The sequence below is a fragment of the Lepidochelys kempii genome, chromosome 1 (genome assembly GCF_965140285.1).
Source record: "Lepidochelys kempii isolate rLepKem1 chromosome 1, rLepKem1.hap1, whole genome shotgun sequence".
In the NCBI taxonomy this organism is placed as follows: Eukaryota; Metazoa; Chordata; order Testudines; family Cheloniidae; genus Lepidochelys; species Lepidochelys kempii.
In genome coordinates, this window is record NC_136380.1 from 186,153,200 (window position 1) to 186,170,774 (window position 17,575).

A 17,575-nucleotide genomic window follows, 5' to 3' on the forward strand; every position below is an offset into this window, starting at 1 on the left:
AGCACAAAATGACCAGGAGGAGAGGTGGTGGGCTGAAGAGAATAAGAGGCGGGCTGAAGACAGGGCTGAAGCTCAAATGTGGCGGCAGCGTGATGAGAGGAGGCAGGATTCAATGCTGAGGCTGCTGGAGGATCAAACCAGTATGCGCCAGTGTATGGTTGAGCTGCAGCAAAGGCAGCTGGAGCACAGACTGCCACTACGGCCTCTGTGTAACCAACCGCCCTCCTCTCCAAGTTCCATAGCCTCCACACCCAGACGCCCAAGAATGCGGTGGGGGGGCCACCGGCCAACCAGCCACTCCACCACAGAGGATTGCCCCAAAAAATGAAGGCTGGCATTCAATAAATTTTAAAGTTGTGAACTTTTAAAGTGCTGTGCTTAAAGTTCTGTGTGGCATTTTCCTTCCCTCCTCCACCACCCCTCCTGGGCTACCTTGGTAGTCATCCCCCTATTTGTGTGATGAATGAATAAAGAATGCATGAATGTGAAGCAACAATGACTTTATTGCCTCTGCAAGCGGTGATCGAAGGGAGGAGAGGAGGGTGGTTAGCTTACAGGGAAGTAGAGTGAACCAAGGGGCGGGGGGTTTCATCAAGGAGAAACAAACAGAACTTTCACACCGTAGCCTGGCCAGCCATGAAACTGGTTTTCAAAGCTTCTCTGATGCGCACTGCGCCCTCCTGTGCTCTTCTAACCGCCCTGGTGTCTGGCTGCGCGTAACCAGCAGCCAGGCGATTTGCCTCAACCTCCCACCCCGCCATAAACGTTTCCCCCTTACTCTCACAGATATTATGGAGCACACAGCAAGCAGTAATAACAGTGGGAATATTGGTTTTGCTGAGTTCTAAGCGAGTCAGTAAACTGCGCCAGTGTGCCTTTAAACGTCCAAATGCACATTCTACCACCATTCTGCACTTGCTCAGCCTGTAGTTGAACAGCTCCTGACTACTGTCCAGGCTGCCTGTGTACGGCTTCATGAGCCATGGCATTAAGGGGTAGGTTGGGTCCCCAAGGATAACTATAGGCATTTCAACATCCCCAACAGTTATTTTCTGGTCTGGGAGTAAAGTCCCTTCCTGCAGCTTTTGAAATAGACCAGAGTTCCTGAAGATGCGAGCGTCATGTACCTTTCCCGGCCATCCCACATTGATGTTGGTGAAACGTCCCTTGTGATCCACCAGAGCTTGCAGCACTAGTGAAAAGTACCCCTTGCAGTTTATGTACTCGCCAGCTTCGTGCTCCAGTGCCAAGATAGGGATATGGGTTCCGTCTATGGCCCCACCACAGTTAGGGAATCCCATTGCAGCAAAGCCATCCACTATGACCTGCACATTTCCCAGGGTCACTACCCTTGATATCAGCAGATCTTTCATTGCGTGGGCTACTTGCATCACAGCAGCCCCCACAGTAGATTTGCCCACTCCAAATTGATTCCCAACTGACCGGTAGCTGTCTGGCGTTGCAAGCTTCCACAGGGCTATTGCCACTCACTTCTCAGCTGTGAGGGCTGCTCTCATCTTGGTATTCATGCACTTCAGGGCAGGGGAAAGCAAGTCACAAAGTTCTATGAAAGTGCCCTTACGCATGTGAAAGTTTCGCAGCTACTGGGAATCGTCCCAGACCTGCAACACTATGCGGTCCCACCAGTTTGTGCTTGTTTCCCGAGCCCAGAATTGGCGTTCCACAGCATGAACCTGCCCCTTTAGCACCATGATGCCTGCATTGGCAGGGCCCATGCTTTCAGAGAAATCTGTGTCCATGTCCTGATCACTCACGCGACCGCACTGACATCGCCTACTCGCCCGGTATCGCTCTGCCAGGTTCTGGTGCTGCATATACTGCTGGATAATGCATGTGGTGTTTAATGTGCTCCTAATTGCCAAAGTGAGCTGAGCAGCCTCCATGCTTGCCTTGGTATGGCGTCCGCTCAGAAAAAAGGCACGGAACGATTGTCTGCCGTTGCTCTGACGGAGGGAGGGGCGACTGACGACACGGCTTACAGGGTTGGCTTCAGGGAGCTAAAATCAACAAAGGGGGTGGTTTTACATGGAGGAGTATTTCAGGCAGGACTTCACGGAGGGTTCCAATAAGAAATGGTGCACCTAAGTTATTGTTCTTATTGCAACAAGGAGGTTAGTCTGGCCTCTGATTGGTACATGGCTAGATTTAACTCGCTGCACCTTCCCTGTGAGTGACTGCAGTGTGACCTAGAGGAATGAGTCCCCTAGACGGGAGGGGGGGGAAGCAAATGAGTACAAAACAAATCTGGTCTATTTCTTGTTTTGATCCACTCCATCTATCTTTTACATCTTTGGCTGGCAGCAGACGGTGCAGAAGGACTGCATGCCATCCACATCTCATGGCTGCCCGGCAGAAGATGATGCAATAGGACTGCTAGCAATCCGTATCGCCTGCCTGCTCACCACAAGATGGTTCAATAGGACTGACTGCAGGACTAAAGAGAATGACCTGGTCAAGTCACTCCAAATTTGTCCCTGCCTGCCCAGGCGCTTCTGGCCGACGTGGCCAGGAGCACCTCGGACATGACGATGACGGCTACCAGTCGTATTGTACCGTCTGCTGCCACAAGGTAAGGGGTGGCTGCTACGGTGTAGCAATGCAGTACCGCATTTGCCAGTACCCAGGAGACATACGGTGACGGTTACCTGAGCGGGCTCCATGCTTGCTGTGGTATGGCATCTGCACAGGTAACTCAGGAAAAAAGGCGCGAAACGATTGTCTGCCCTTGCTTTCACGGAGGGAGGGAGGGAACGGGGGCCTGACGATATGTACCCAGAACCACCCGCGACAACGTTTTAGCCCCATCAGACATTGGGATCTCAACCCAGAATTCCAATGGGCAGCGGAGACTGCGGGAACTGTGGGATAGCTACCCACAGTGCAACACTCCAGAAGTCGACTCTAGCCTCGGTACTGTGGAAGCGCTCTGCCGAGTTAATGCACTTAATGCAGTTAGAGCATTTTCTGTAGGGACACACACACTCGAATATATAAAACCGATTTCTAAAAAACCGACTTCTATAAATTCAACCTAATTTCGTAGTGTAGACATACCCTTAGTCTAATAAGGTTCAGGATTTAGACTGCAAGCTTCCTCTTATATTTTATTTTCTTTGGTAACTATGTCTGACCTCTTGTGCCTATGACTTATAATGACTTCAAATATTTCCTTCTGTAGTTAATAAATCTGTCTTATGTGTTTTACCTAAAACAGTGTGTGGTTTGGTTCAAGTGCTTGGGAAATCTCAACTCAGTTTACAAAGGCCAGTGTGTGTGCTCACCACGCTGAGGGAGGGACAGACTCGGTAATGAACTTACACTGATCAGGCTTCTGACCAGGGCAAGACAATACAGTCCTGGGGTGCAAGCCTGGGGGCTTGGGAGATTTGCTGGTGCTTTTCTCTGTGTGATTTGTGAGTGTCTCAGGGAGCATTCATGCAATTTAGCTGGGTGTCGGGCTCCACATCCTATTGTACTGAGTGATAACAGCGCCTGAAGGGGTTTGCTGTTGTCACTAGAAAACCCTTGTGAAAGACAGCCAAGGCTTGAGAGATAAGGGGGCATAATGGTACCCCAGTTCCAGGTTGTACCCCAGGGATCCCATCACATCCTATACATTATACAGATAAAACATACAAAAACATTTTTAAAACGCTGAAATAGAAGTGACTGTAAAGACAAATCAGACCGTATAGATATGCCATATATCAAGCTGATAAAACATATCAAATAACTTACCACATGGGTGATTGTATGATAACATCTTGCCTAGTCTAACTAGTTAATGGGATGACACCTGGTTTAGAATCCTTACCATGGCACAGATATTTGTGATGATAAACCTTTACCTCTGTATGTTAATAGTCCAACTGGACCACTGGTCTGTTAACCAAAGATCAAGTTTGCCAGAAGATGCTTACAAGTGGTAATAGCACTGCATGCATCAGAGACCTCATTTGCCTGCTCTTTTAAATGGTATCAGCTTCTTCTTCAGCATTGTCCTGCTAACAACTCCTTTCTCATCAAGGATGTCTCAGAAGATTTCCTAGGAACGCGCTGTCAGCTGGACAGAGACAGATAATCAGGCACTGGCAGCCATCTGGAGTTACAAGAAGAACCAGTTATAGACAAATGCTGGTAATTCAGGAAAACCCAGTGCACAACTGGACGTTCCAAACAGGGCATCATTCAGGCCAACAAACAGTGCCAGTAACAGATGAAGGTCACTTGTTAATGTCCTCAAAGGTTAGGTGCAACAGGTGTTATCAACTCTCACAGTTTGTTGCCAGGATTTTGGCCATTGCTGCAGGCCGTCTCGGTGAGAGAGAGAGAGAAAGAGAAAGATGTTCTTTGCTCATGTTGATTTTTCAGCTCTACCGAGATGGAAGGGTGTCATAAATATAAAGGGAAGGGTAAACCCCTTTGAAATCCCTCCTGGCCAGGGGAAAGCTCCTCTCACCTGTAAAGGGTTAAGAAGCTAAAGGTAACCTCGCTGGCACCTGACCAAAATGACCAATGAGGAGACAAGATACTTTCAAAAGCTGGGAGGAGGGAGAGAAACAAAGGGTTTGTGTGTCTGTCTGTAGTCGTCTTGGCCGGGGACAGAACAGGAATGGAGTCTTAGAACTTTTAGTAAGTAATCTAGCTAGGTATGTGTTAGATTATGATTTCTTTAAATGGCTGAGAAAAGAATTGTGCTGAATAGAATAACTATTTCTGTCTGTGTATCTTTTTTGTAACTTAAGGTTTTGCCTAGAGGGGTTCTCTATGTTTTTGAATCTAATTACCCTGTAAGATATATACCATCCTGATTTTACAGGGGGGATTTCTTTATTTCTATTTACTTCTATTTTTTATTAAAAGTCTTCTTGTAAAACACTGAATGCTTTTTCATTGTTCTCAGATCCAAGGGTTTGGGTCTGTGGTCACCTATGCAAATTGGTGAGGCTTTTTACCAAACCTTGTCCAGGAAGTGGGGTGCAAGGTTTTGGGAAGTATTTTGGGGGGAAGGACGCGTCCAAACAGCTCTTCCCCAGTAACCAGTATTAGTTTGGTGGTGGTAGCGGCCATTCCAAGGATAACGGGGGTAATATTTGTTACCTTGGGGAAGTTTTGACCTAAGCTGGTAAAGATAAGCTTAGGAGGTTTTTCATGCAGGTCCCCACATCTGTACCCTAGAGTTCAGAGTGGGGGAGGAACCTTGACATGGTGGCACAGTGGTGGGATTAACCTGAAATCATTTTGAGATCCAGTTGAGATTTTTTGAACTAGAAATACAGATTTTAAAAAGGAATTTTTAGGAAGTCCAGAAGGCAGCTTTGAAACTGAAAGCAGCTTGGTTTCTCTCTGCTTTGTGGCCAAGCAGAGACAAAAGGGGATTATCTTGTGAATTGCAGATTTTCTTTGCCTGGAGGCAGGGTACTTAACTCCTGCAGGGAAATTCACAGTCTTCCAACCCAGAGGTTTTTTTTTTTTTTTTTTCTTTTCTTCCTAAAAGTAAATAGGGGGTGTGTGCTCTACCCATTTGCCTGGAGACAAAAGTGGCAGGGTTTTTTTTTTAGGATTTTGATTTTTTTTTGTGTTTGTTTTACAAGGAGCACAGGTTTGAAAAGAAATTTTTTTCTTCTTTGGGCTGGGTAAGCAGGTTTCCAAGTAGTTGGAGGTTTTTTGCTTTAATTTGGGCCCAGAGCAGAGACAAGGGAATTGTCTTTTTCTGTAGGCTGACAATCACTATCAGAGAATAGGTATTCTATTCCAGCACAGCAAAATTTTACAGCCAAGTTTTGTTTGTTTATTTCTAAACCTCGGGTGTAAAGTTAGTTAAAAACAGAGAGGTTAGAATGGCCAAATCCTCAGCTCGACTACAGCTGGAATTAGCCAAATTTCAGGCTGAGGAAAAACAAAGGGAACATGAAAGACAGATAGAACTCATGCAGCTGAAGAAGGAACAAGAAAGGGAGGCAGAACAACACCAAGAGGCTGCCCACAAGAGGGAAATGGAGGCAAGGAAGCATGTGGAGGAGGAGAGGGAAAAAGAGAGGAAGCATGTGGAGGAGGAGAAGGAAAAAGAGAGGAAGCATGTGGAGGAGGAGAGGGAAAAAGAGAGGAAGCATGTGGAGGAGATGGAGAGGATAAAGGCCCAGCAGAATATACCAACAAACCCTAGCAATCCTTCTCCAGGTACCACTTCCCATCCCAGAAAGTTCCCCACCTACAAGGCAGGTGATGATACTGAGGCCTTCTTAGAAAACTTCGAAAGGGCCTGCCTTGGGTACAACATCTCTACTGACCAATACATGGTAGAGCTGAGGCCGCAGCTCAGTGGACCCTTAGCTGAGGTGGCAGCTGAAATGCCTAAAGAACACATGAACAAGTATGAACTGTTTAAATCCAAGGCGAGAGTCAGAATGGGGATAACACCCGAGCAGTCTCGTCGGAGGTTCAGAGCCCTAAGGTGGAAACCAGACATGTCATTTACCCGACATGCCTACCACATTGTAAAACATTGGGATGCCTGGATATCAGGAGCAAGTGTTGAATCTCCAGTAAATTTGCCCTTCCTAATGCAAATGGAACAATTCTTAGAGGGTGTTCCTGAGGAAATAGAAAGATACATCCTAGATGGGAAACCCAAAACTGTAATTGAGGCAGGAGAGATTGGAGCCAGATGGGTGGAGGTGGCAGAGAAGAAGAAAACTGGTCGCAGTTGGAGCGGAGACCAGAAGGGACCACCCCAGACCACACCCTATTACCGGGGGCCGCCCAAAGCCCCACCTACCTCCCAAAGAACCCTCCAGACCCCTTATCGTCCCACCACCCCGTTCTCCAGCAACCCTCCTCGCCCCGGTGACCCGTCAGCTGGACGATGTTTTAAATGTAACGAGCTGGGGCATGTAAAGGCCAACTGCCCCAAGAACCCCAACAGATTACAGTTCATTGCACCGGAATCACACCAGAGGTCCACAGGCCCAGATACCTCCCAGATACCCTTGGAGCGGAGGGAAACTGTGAGTGTGGGTGGGAAGAAGGTCACCGCGTGGAGGGACACCGGAGCACAAGTGTCAGCTATCCATGCTTCCTTAGTGGACCCCAATTTAATCAACCCAGAGATCCAAGTGACGATTCAACCCTTCAAGTCCAACTCTTTCAATTTGCCTACAGCCAAGTTGCCTGTCCAGTACAAGGGCTGGTCAGGAATGTGGACTTTTGCAGTCTATGATGATTATCCCATCCCCATGCTGTTGGGGGAAGACTTGGCCAATCATGTGAAGCAGGCCAAGAGGGTGGGAATGGTCACCCGCAACCAGGCTAAACAAGCCGTGAGGCCTAGCTCTGTTCCGGAAACTTCTATCAGGACCCAGTCAGAGGTGATGGACCTGGACCCCAGGCCAATGTCTGCAACAGCAGTAGTGGATCCAGTCCCAGAGACCCAGACGGAACCAGTCCCAGAACCGGAACCAGCCAAACAACCAACACCAGACCCCGTGTCAGCACTGAATCCAGTACTTGCAACCTCAACACCAGAGGGCCCCACCGAACCTGAACTGGCAGCAGCCGATAACCCTACACAAGAGGCTCTGCCGGAGCCTGAATCCCAACATAGTGCACCAGCGGAGAGCGGTTCACAGTCAACAGAAACAGCTCCATCCCCTATATCGCTTCCAGAGGGACCAAGCCTAGGTCCACAATCCCATGAGGAACTGATGTCTCCAGCATCAAGGGAACAGTTCCAGACCGAACAGGAAGCAGATGAAAGCCTCCAGAGAGCTTGGACGGCGGCACGGAGCAACCCACCACCTCTCAGCTCTTCTAATAGATCCAGGTTTGTTGTAGAAAGAGGACTTTTATACAAGGAAACTCTTTCTGGGGGACACCAGGAAGACTGGCATCCTCAGAGACAGTTGGTAGTTCCAACTAAATACCGGGCCAAGCTCTTGAGCTTAGCCCATGATCACCCTAGTGGCCATGCTGGGGTGAACAGGACCAAAGACCGTTTGGGGGGGTCATTCCACTGGGAGGGAATGGGCAAGGATGTTTCTACCTATGTCCAGTCTTGTGAGGTGTGCCAAAGAGTGGGAAAACCCCAAGACCAGGTCAAAGCTCCTCTCCAGCCACTCCCCATCATTGAAGTTCCATTTCAGCGAGTAGCTGTGGATATTCTGGGTCCTTTTCCGAAAAAGACACCCAGAGGAAAGCAGTACATACTGACTTTCATGGATTTTGCCACCCGATGGCCGGAAGCAGTAGCTCTAAGCAACACCAGGGCTAAAAGTGTGTGCCAGGCACTAGCAGACATTTTTGCCAGGGTAGGTTGGCCCTCCGACATCCTCACAGATGCAGGGACTAATTTCCTGGCAGGAACTATGAAAAACCTTTGGGAAGCTCATGGGGTAAATCACTTGGTTGCCACTCCTTACCATCATCAAACAAATGGCATGGTGGAGAAGTTTAATGGAACTTTGGGGGCCATGATACGTAAATTCGTAAATGAGCACTCCAATGATTGGGACCTAGTATTGCAGCAGTTGCTCTTTGCCTACAGAGCTGTACCACATCCCAGTTTAGGGTTTTCCCCATTTGAACTTGTATATGGCCGTGAGGTTAAGGGGCCATTGCAGTTGGTGAAGCAGCAATGGGAGGGATTTACACCTTCTCCAGGAACTAACATTCTGGACTTTGTAACCAACCTACAAAACACCCTCCGAACCTCTTTAGCCCTTGCTAGAGAAAACTTACAGGATGCTCAAAAAGAGCAAAAAGCCTGGTATGATAAACATGCCAGAGAGCGTTCCTTCAAAGTAGGAGACCAGGTCATGGTCTTAAAGGCGCTCCAGGCCCATAAAATGGAAGCATCGTGGGAAGGGCCATTCGTGGTCCAGGAGCGCCTGGGAGCTGTTAATTATCTCATAGCATTCCCCACCTCCAACCGAAAGCCTAAGGTGTATCATATTAATTCTCTAAAGCCCTTTTATTCCAGAGAATTAAAGGTTTGTCAGTTTACAGCCCAGGGAGGAGACGACGCTGAGTGGCCTGAAGGTGTCTATTACGAAGGGAAATGTGCTGGTGGTGTGGAAGAGGTGAACCTCTCCATGACCCTTGGGCGTATGCAGCGACAGCAGATCCAGGAGCTGTGCACTAGCTACGCGCCAACGTTCTCAGCCACCCCAGGACTGACTGAACGGGCATACCACTCCATTGACACAGGTAATGCTCACCCAATTAGGGTCCACCCTTACCGGGTGTCTCCTCAAGCTAAAACTGCTATAGAACGGGAGATCCAGGATATGTTACAGATGGGTGTAATCCGCCCCTCTGAAAGTGCATGGGCATCTCCAGTGGTTCTAGTTCCCAAACCAGATGGGGAAATACGTTTTTGCGTGGACTACCGTAAGCTAAATGCTGTAACTCGCCCAGACAACTATCCCATGCCACGCACAGATGAACTATTAGAGAAACTGGGAAGGGCCCAGTTCATCTCTACCTTGGACTTAACCAAGGGGTACTGGCAGGTACCGCTAGATGAATCTGCCAAGGAAAGGTCAGCCTTCATCACACATCTCGGGCTGTATGAATTTAATGTACTCCCTTTCGGGCTGCGAAATGCACCCGCCACTTTCCAAAGACTTGTAGATGGTCTCCTAGCGGGATTAGGAGAATATGCAGTCGCCTACCTTGACGATGTGGCCATATTTTCGGATTCCTGGGCAGACCACCTGGAACATCTACAAAAAGTCCTTGAGCGCATAAGGGAGGCAGGACTAACTGTTAAGGCTAAGAAGTGTCAAATAGGCCTAAACCGAGTGACTTACCTTGGACACCAGGTGGGTCAAGGAACTATCAGCCCCCTACAGGCCAAAGTGGATGCTATCCAAAAGTGGCCTGTCCCAAAGTCAAAGAAACAGGTTCAATCCTTCTTAGGCTTGGCCGGTTATTACAGACGATTTGTACCGCACTACAGCCAAATCGCTGCCCCACTGACAGACCTAACCAAAAAGAAACAGCCAAATGCTGTTCAGTGGACCGGAAAGTGTCAGAAGGCCTTTAACAAGCTTAAAGCGACACTCATGTCTGACCCTGTACTAAGGGCCCCAGACTTTGACAAACCGTTCCTAGTAACCACAGATGCATCCGAGCGTGGTGTGGGAGCAGTTTTAATGCAGAAAGGACCTGATCAAGAATTCCACCCTGTAGTGTTTCTCAGCAAAAAACTGTCTGAGAGGGAAAGCAACTGGTCAGTCACTGAAAAAGAATGTTATGCCATTGTCTACGCTCTGGAAAAGCTACGCCCATATGTTTGGGGACGGCGTTTCCACCTGCAAACCGACCATGCTGCACTAAAGTGGCTTCACACCGTCAAAGAAACTAACAGAAAACTTCTTCGGTGGAGTTTAGCTCTCCAAGATTTTGATTTCGACATCCAACACATCTCAGGAGCTTCTAACAAAGTGGCTGATGCACTCTCCCGTGAAAGTTTCCCAGAATCAACTGGTTAAAATCGTCCTTGAGATGTGGAAAATATTGTTAGTCTTTATGTACTTGGTAGTATATTTAGAGATGCATGTGTCTTATTAACTCTGTTTTCCTAGAGCTCCAGGAAGAAATCCCAGCCAGTGTTTCACCCTAGCTGAGATTTGGGGGGCGTGTCATAAATATAAAGGGAAGGGTAAACCCCTTTGAAATCCCTCCTGGCCAGGGGAAAGCTCCTCTCACCTGTAAAGGGTTAAGAAGCTAAAGGTAACCTCGCTGGCACCTGACCAAAATGACCAATGAGGAGACAAGATACTTTCAAAAGCTGGGAGGAGGGAGAGAAACAAAGGGTTTGTGTGTCTGTCTGTAGTCGTCTTGGCCGGGGACAGAACAGGAATGGAGTCTTAGAACTTTTAGTAAGTAATCTAGCTAGGTATGTGTTAGATTATGATTTCTTTAAATGGCTGAGAAAAGAATTGTGCTGAATAGAATAACTATTTCTGTCTGTGTATCTTTTTTGTAACTTAAGGTTTTGCCTAGAGGGGTTCTCTATGTTTTTGAATCTAATTACCCTGTAAGATATATACCATCCTGATTTTACAGGGGGGATTTCTTTATTTCTATTTACTTCTATTTTTTATTAAAAGTCTTCTTGTAAAACACTGAATGCTTTTTCATTGTTCTCAGATCCAAGGGTTTGGGTCTGTGGTCACCTATGCAAATTGGTGAGGCTTTTTACCAAACCTTGTCCAGGAAGTGGGGTGCAAGGTTTTGGGAAGTATTTTGGGGGGAAGGACGCGTCCAAACAGCTCTTCCCCAGTAACCAGTATTAGTTTGGTGGTGGTAGCGGCCATTCCAAGGATAACGGGGGTAATATTTGTTACCTTGGGGAAGTTTTGACCTAAGCTGGTAAAGATAAGCTTAGGAGGTTTTTCATGCAGGTCCCCACATCTGTACCCTAGAGTTCAGAGTGGGGGAGGAACCTTGACAAAGGGCCTCCTATTGGCTGCCTTCCTTACTTCCCTGGCTCCTGGAGAAGCACAGCTCCAGTGGCGCAATCAGTTAGCGCGCGGTACTTATACAGCAGTACAGAGCAGAGCAATGTCGAGGTTGTGAGTTCGAGCCTCACCTGGAGCACATATTCTTTGGGGGAGGGATAGCTCAGTGGTTTGAGCATTGGCCTGCTAAACCCAGGGTTGTGAGTTCAATCCTTGAGGGGGCCATTTGGGATCTGGGGCAAAAATTGGGGAATTGGTCCTGCTTTGAGCAGGGGGTTGGACTAGATGACCTCCTGAGGTCCCTTCCAACCCTGATATTCTGTGATTCTATGATAGCTGCTGCCTTTGGCAGGCAGAGCTCTCTCCCCAAGACCCACAGAAGTTTCTGGGTAGGGGAAGGAGCAGCCAATACCATTGTCCCAAGAGGGGAGGAAGTTGAGATAACCCAGCAGCTCAGGGAAGCTCGCTTCCTCCTCCCTTGTGGAAAAAAGGAAAAAAAGGGAGGCAGGCAGCTCTTCTCTAGCTAGACAACTCCAGGCCTAGGAGTGAGGGGTGAAGAATTTCTGAAGATGCCCCGCATGCCACCTCAGGTGAGGCGGGGAGGTTAAGAGCTTCCATAGCTACAGGAGGAGACAAGATGCACAGAAACCAAGGGGCAGATCTGGGGCTGAGAGTGCAGAGAAATAATTGGAAATTTGGGGTTTGAAGCCCTCTACACTATTGGGCAGTATCTGAGGCAAGTTTATAATTTTATCTCAATTGCATCTTCTATCCAGAGCTCCTGCAGTGGCCTCCTTCCCACCCCCCAAAATAAGTCACTTTACTTACTGTATACTGAGAGATGACAACAGTAGGTGTCACCCTTCTCCACCCCCACCCCCCACATACATACAAGAGTCTGAAAGCTAACCAAGAATCACAATGGTTTTCTTTTAAAAAAAATCTCATTTTGGGGGGCATTTGAATCATGAGTTTTGAACTTTGGGGGTGGCAGTACTGGATAACACCAAAAGGCCATGACAATGAATGAAGATCAAGGGCTGAAGAAAAAGCTTGTCCATTCTTTGAGGAACCAAACAGCATACCTAGGACTTGCTATTCAATATAGCCTGCCATGTTAAGGGACAAAGAGAGAGGGAATCTTCGTTGCACAACAGATGCCAGGAATGAGGAGTGAATCCAGGATCCCAGAATTTGGAAGAGACTGAAGATCTGGATTTGGCAGCAGGGCACTACCTATAGTTTTTTCCTCTATTGGGCCCTGAGGTCTCAGAATTCTTCCCCAAGCACCCATTACTGTTCCATAATGACTATCTGGGCAAGGACATTGAACACTGCAGGTTTACAGCCAACAGCTTTTCTGCTCCAAGCAGATGGAACAAAATGAAATGGGTTTCTGCTGGTACTTCTCCTGGCAGAAAAATTGAGGGACGAATGATGTTCGAAACAAGGCATTGAGGATCACAGCCAGATGTTCCTTTCACAAAGCTCCAGGCTCAGAGGGAAATTGGGGAGAGGAGGGAAGGTGAGGCAAGGTTGGTACTGTATTTGAAATGAGAATTAAGGGTTTCCAATTAAGCTCACAGCCAAGTCACTTTGGAAAGGCTCCAAGCTTAAGAAAAGCTGCATATTCCAAAAGCAAACACCAATGGCCTAAGGCACTTTCATTACATAAAGCTGGAGGGTCGGGGGAAGTCTGTATCTGTAGCTTCACAGGAGTTTCGTCTTAAACTTCCCCATGAAGGTAGATTTACCTCAAATGAGTTGCGCCCTATAAAGACTTAGTGGCTATTGACTATCTCTGCTGGCTACAGCTTCTGCTGTCTGCCTAAAAAAGAGCACTGCAAATGACAACCTTCTGCTGCAGAGCCATTTACTACGGTCCTACTGGCTGTGTGACAGGTTGGCACGCAACCTATGAGAGGCAACCACAATGAGCACATTGACACAGAACATGGATGCCACAAGTAGGTGATCAGAGACAACAATAACACCTTAGAAGAGGAGCTGAAAAATTGATTCTGTTTAAGCAGAAAGCAAGAAGATTGATCTTGACAACATTTGAGAGAAGTTGATTATTTTCCTGATCTAATGGATTTCTGGGGAGAGGCTCATATGCCAAGAAGAGTCTGGGATCAGCATATGAGGAATGCCTTAGATTTTCCAGTTTCTCACTGTAGTTATTGTTATCACCTTTGACCTAAGCGGCTAGTCACAGTTTGGGGCCCTGCAGGTTGTTCCAGTTAGGAGGAGAAATCTATGATGGGTTCAAGAACCTTTAATGCAATCTTGTTCATGTAGAGAGAATGTAGAATGTTCTGTTTCCCTGAACATGGGAGGAGCTAAACAACAGGAGACCGTTTTCTTGCTCACAGACCCAAACCTGACAGTCCCATACTTCCGTTAGCCAGCAACTGACCCAAAATCTCTCTCTCTATGCTTTTTGAGGACCACACACTAAGTACTTGTTCAGGGCACTCCTGATGCTTCCTTGCTGCCTTCTCTCTCAGCTCGTCTGTAGCTTCTTAGAAATCAGATGAGACCAGTGTCAGAGATACCTGCATTTAAGGAAAAAAATTACAAAGCAAAAGGAAAAACAATGAAAAACCTTGTTGTACTTACCTATAATTTTCAGGCAAGTCCCTCAGTACAACTTACCTCCTTCCATGTTTCTGTATTTGTTTGCTCTTAAAAGTTAGGGCAACATAGCTACAGTGCTCAGAAGTGTGAAAAATTCATACCCCTGAGCACCGTAGTTAAGCTTATTTAACCCGCAGTATAAACACAGCTAGATTGATGGCAGAATTCTTCTGTCAACATAGTTTCTGCAGCTCAGAGAAGTGGATTAACTACACAGATAGAAAAACCCTTCTATCACTGTAGGAAGCATTTATACTATGATGCTGCACCACAGCAGCACCTGTAACGTAGACATGCTCTTAGGAGAGGACAGGATTCATATATTTCCCTGACTTCCTAGCTTGTTTTGCCCTAGGCTAGGACTACAACATTACTACATTTCCCAGCAATCCCATTCTCCCGAATCTCAAAAAATAAGGCAGTCCCTAGCTGCTCTGAGACTGCCTTATCTATCTCGAGTTTCCCATATTTTTTTACATACAGGGTCAGAAGCACACATGAGGGATGGTTGGGGGAGGAAAAAAAGGAGAGGGAGTGGCCAGTGTTACTCTCAGAAATTGACTATTTTCTGAAAGTTTTTATCTAGATTGTAACATCCTTCGAGGAAGATGCATTGCTTTCCTTTTGTATTCAAGTTGCACCATAATTAACAGAATACTTCAAAATGGTTTCAGATAACATAGTTACATAGGCCAGTGCTAGACACTGTGGACAAGGCATCATTCTCGAAATATTTTTATCTCTAATGGTTTCCAATAAAAAAGTGGCTTTCAAAACAGTAATGCAGCCTTCTCAAATTGGTTGGCACTTTTAAAAATAGGTAGCAAGTTCACGAATACGTAGATTATAAAGCCAGCTCTGCACAACAGACTTTTATTGCTATAAGTATGTTGCTCAGGGTGTGAAAAATCCATAGAACCTGTGTGACATAGTTATACTGACCTAACCCTGAATATAAACAACACTGTGTTGATGGGAAAGCTTCTCCTGTGGCCATAGCTACTGCCTCTCAGGTAGGTGGATTAACTACATCAAGCCCTGGTCTACACTAGGACTTTAGGTTGAATTTAGCAACGTTAAATCGATTTAAACCTGCACCCGTCCACACAGTGAAGCCCTTTATTTCGACTTAAAGGGCTCTTAAAATCGATTTCCTTACTCCACCCCTGACAAGTGGATTAGCGCTTAAATCGACGTTCCCAGCTCGAATTTGGGGTACTGTGGACACAATTCGATGGTATTGGCCTCCGGGAGCTATCCCAGAGTGCTCCATTCTGACCGCTCTGGACAGCACTCTCAACTCAGATGCACTGGCCAGGTAGACAGGAAAAGAACCGCGAACTTTTGAATCTCATTTCCTGTTTGGCCAGCGTGGCAAGCTGCAGGTGACCATGCAGAGCTCATCAGCACAGGTGACCATGATGGAGTCCCAGAATCGCAAAAGAGCTCCAGCATGGACCGAACGGGAGGTACGGGATCTGATCGCTGTTTGGGGAGAGGAATCCGTGCTATCAGAACTCCATTCCAGTTTTCGAAATGCCAAAACCTTTGTCAAAATCTCCCAGGGCATGAAGGACAGAGGCCATAACAGGGACCCGAAGCAGTGCCGCGTGAAACTGAAGGAGCTGAGGCAAGCCTACCAGAAAACCAGAGAGGCGAACAGCCGCTCTGGGTCAGAGCCCCAAACATGCCGCTTCTATGATGAGCTGCATGCCATTTTAGGGGGTTCAGCCACCACTACCCCAGCCGTGTTTTTTGACTCCTTCAATGGAGATGGAGGCAATATGGAAGCAGGTTTTGGGGACGAAGAAGATGATGATGAGGAGGAGGTTGTAGATAGCTCACAGCAAGCAAGCGGAGAAACCGGTTTTCCCGACAGCCAGGAACTGTTTCTCACCCTAGACCTGGAGCCAGTACCCCCCGAACCCACCCAAGGCTGCCTCCTGGACCCAGCAGGTGGAGAAGGGACCTCTGGTGAGTGTACCTTTTAAAATGCTATACATGGTTTAAAAGCAAGCATGTGAAAGGATTACTTTGCCCTGGCATTTGCGGTTCTCCTAGATGTAGTCCTAAAGCCTTTGCAAAAGGTTTCTGGGGAGGGCAGCCTTATTTCGTCCTTCATGGTAGGACACTTTATCACTCCAGGCCAGTAACACATACTCGGGAATCACTGTAGAACAAAGCATTGCAGTGTATGTTTGCAGGCATTCAACCAAAATCCGTTCTTTCTCTCTCTGTGTTATCCTCAGGAGAGTGAGATATAATTCATGGTCACCTGGTTGAAATAGGGTGCTTTTCTTCAGGGACACTCAGTATAGCCCATTCCTGCTGGGCTGTTTGCCTGTGGCTGAACAGAAATGTTCCCCGCTGTTAGCCACAGGGAGGGGGGAAGGTTGAGGGGGTAGTCACGCGGTGGGAGGAGGCAAAATGCGACCTTGTAACGAAAGCACATGTGCTATGTATGTAATGTTAACAGCAAGGTTTACCCTGAAAGAGTGTAGCGACTGTTTTATAAAATGTGTCTTTTTAAATACCGCTGTCCCTTTTTTTTTCTCCACCAGCTGCATGTGTTTCAATGATCACAGGATCTTCTCCTTCCCAGAGGCTAGTGAAGCTTAGAAAGAAAAAAAAACGCACTCGCGATGAAATGTTCTCCGAGCTCATGCTGTCCTCCCACACTGACAGAGCACAGACGAATGCGTGGAGGCAAATAATGTCAGAGTGCAGGAAAGCACAAAAAGACCGGGAGGAGAGGTGGAGGGCTGAAGAGAGTAAGTGGCGGGCTGAAGAGAGTAAGTGGCGGGCTGAAGACAGGGCTGAAGCTCAAATGTGGCGGCAGCGTGATGAGAGGAGGCAGGATTCAATGCTGAGGCTGCTGCAGGACCAAACCAGAATGCTCCAGTGTATGGTTGAGCTGCAGCAAAGGCAGCTGGAGCACAGACTGCCACTGCTGCCCCTCTGTAACCAACCGCCCTCCTCCCCAAGTTCCATAGCCTCCACACCCAGACGCCCAAGAACGCGGTGGGGGGGCCTCCGGCCAACCAGCCACTCCACAACAGAGGATTGCCCAAAAAAAAGAAGGCTGTCATTCAATAAATTTTAAAGTTGTAAACTTTTGAAGTGCTGTGCTTAAAGTGCTGTGTGGCATTTTCCTTCCCTCCTCCACCACCCCTCCTGGGATACCTTGGTAGTCATCTCCCTATTTGTGTGATGAATGAATAACGAATGCATGACTGTGAAGCAGCAATGACTTTATTGCCTCTGCAAGCGGTGATTAAGGGGAGGAGGGGAGGGTGGTTAGCTTACAGGGAAGTAGAGTGAACCAAGGGGCGGGGGGTTTCATCAAGGAGAAACAAACAGAACTTTCACACTGTAGCCTGGCCAGTCATGAAACTGGTTTTCAAAGCTTCTCTGATGCGTACCGCGCCCTCCTGTGCTCTTCTAACCGC

The 17,575-nt window shown here is 47.4% G+C and overlaps 1 protein-coding gene and 1 non-coding gene across 2 annotated transcripts; both read left to right on the forward strand.

Moving 5' to 3' along the window:
* Positions 1 to 11,531: 11,531 nt before the first annotated feature.
* TRNAI-UAU (transfer RNA isoleucine (anticodon UAU)) lies at positions 11,532 to 11,625 on the forward strand. The gene is made up of 2 exons: positions 11,532 to 11,569; positions 11,590 to 11,625. It is a non-coding gene; the product is annotated as a tRNA-Ile (tRNA).
* A 3,556-nt stretch (positions 11,626 to 15,181) lies between these two features.
* Positions 15,182 to 17,392, forward strand: LOC140905422 (uncharacterized). Its single transcript, XM_073328751.2, has 2 exons — positions 15,182 to 16,100; positions 16,688 to 17,392. The coding sequence occupies exons 1-2, from the start codon at positions 15,518 to 15,520 to the stop codon at positions 17,227 to 17,229; spliced, it is 1,125 nt and encodes a 374-aa protein (XP_073184852.2). The 5' UTR covers positions 15,182 to 15,517; the 3' UTR covers positions 17,230 to 17,392.
* The last annotated feature ends 183 nt before the right edge of the window (positions 17,393 to 17,575 follow it).

Excerpts from the sequence above, each read along its gene's own strand:
- LOC140905422 (XM_073328751.2), top strand. The coding sequence starts at position 15,518 with ATGCAGAGCTCATCAGCACAGGTGACCATGATGGAGTCCCAGAATCGC. Across the intron at positions 16,101-16,687 it reads AGGTGGAGAAGGGACCTCTG|CTGCATGTGTTTCAATGATC; the intron begins GTGAGTGTACCT and ends TTTCTCCACCAG.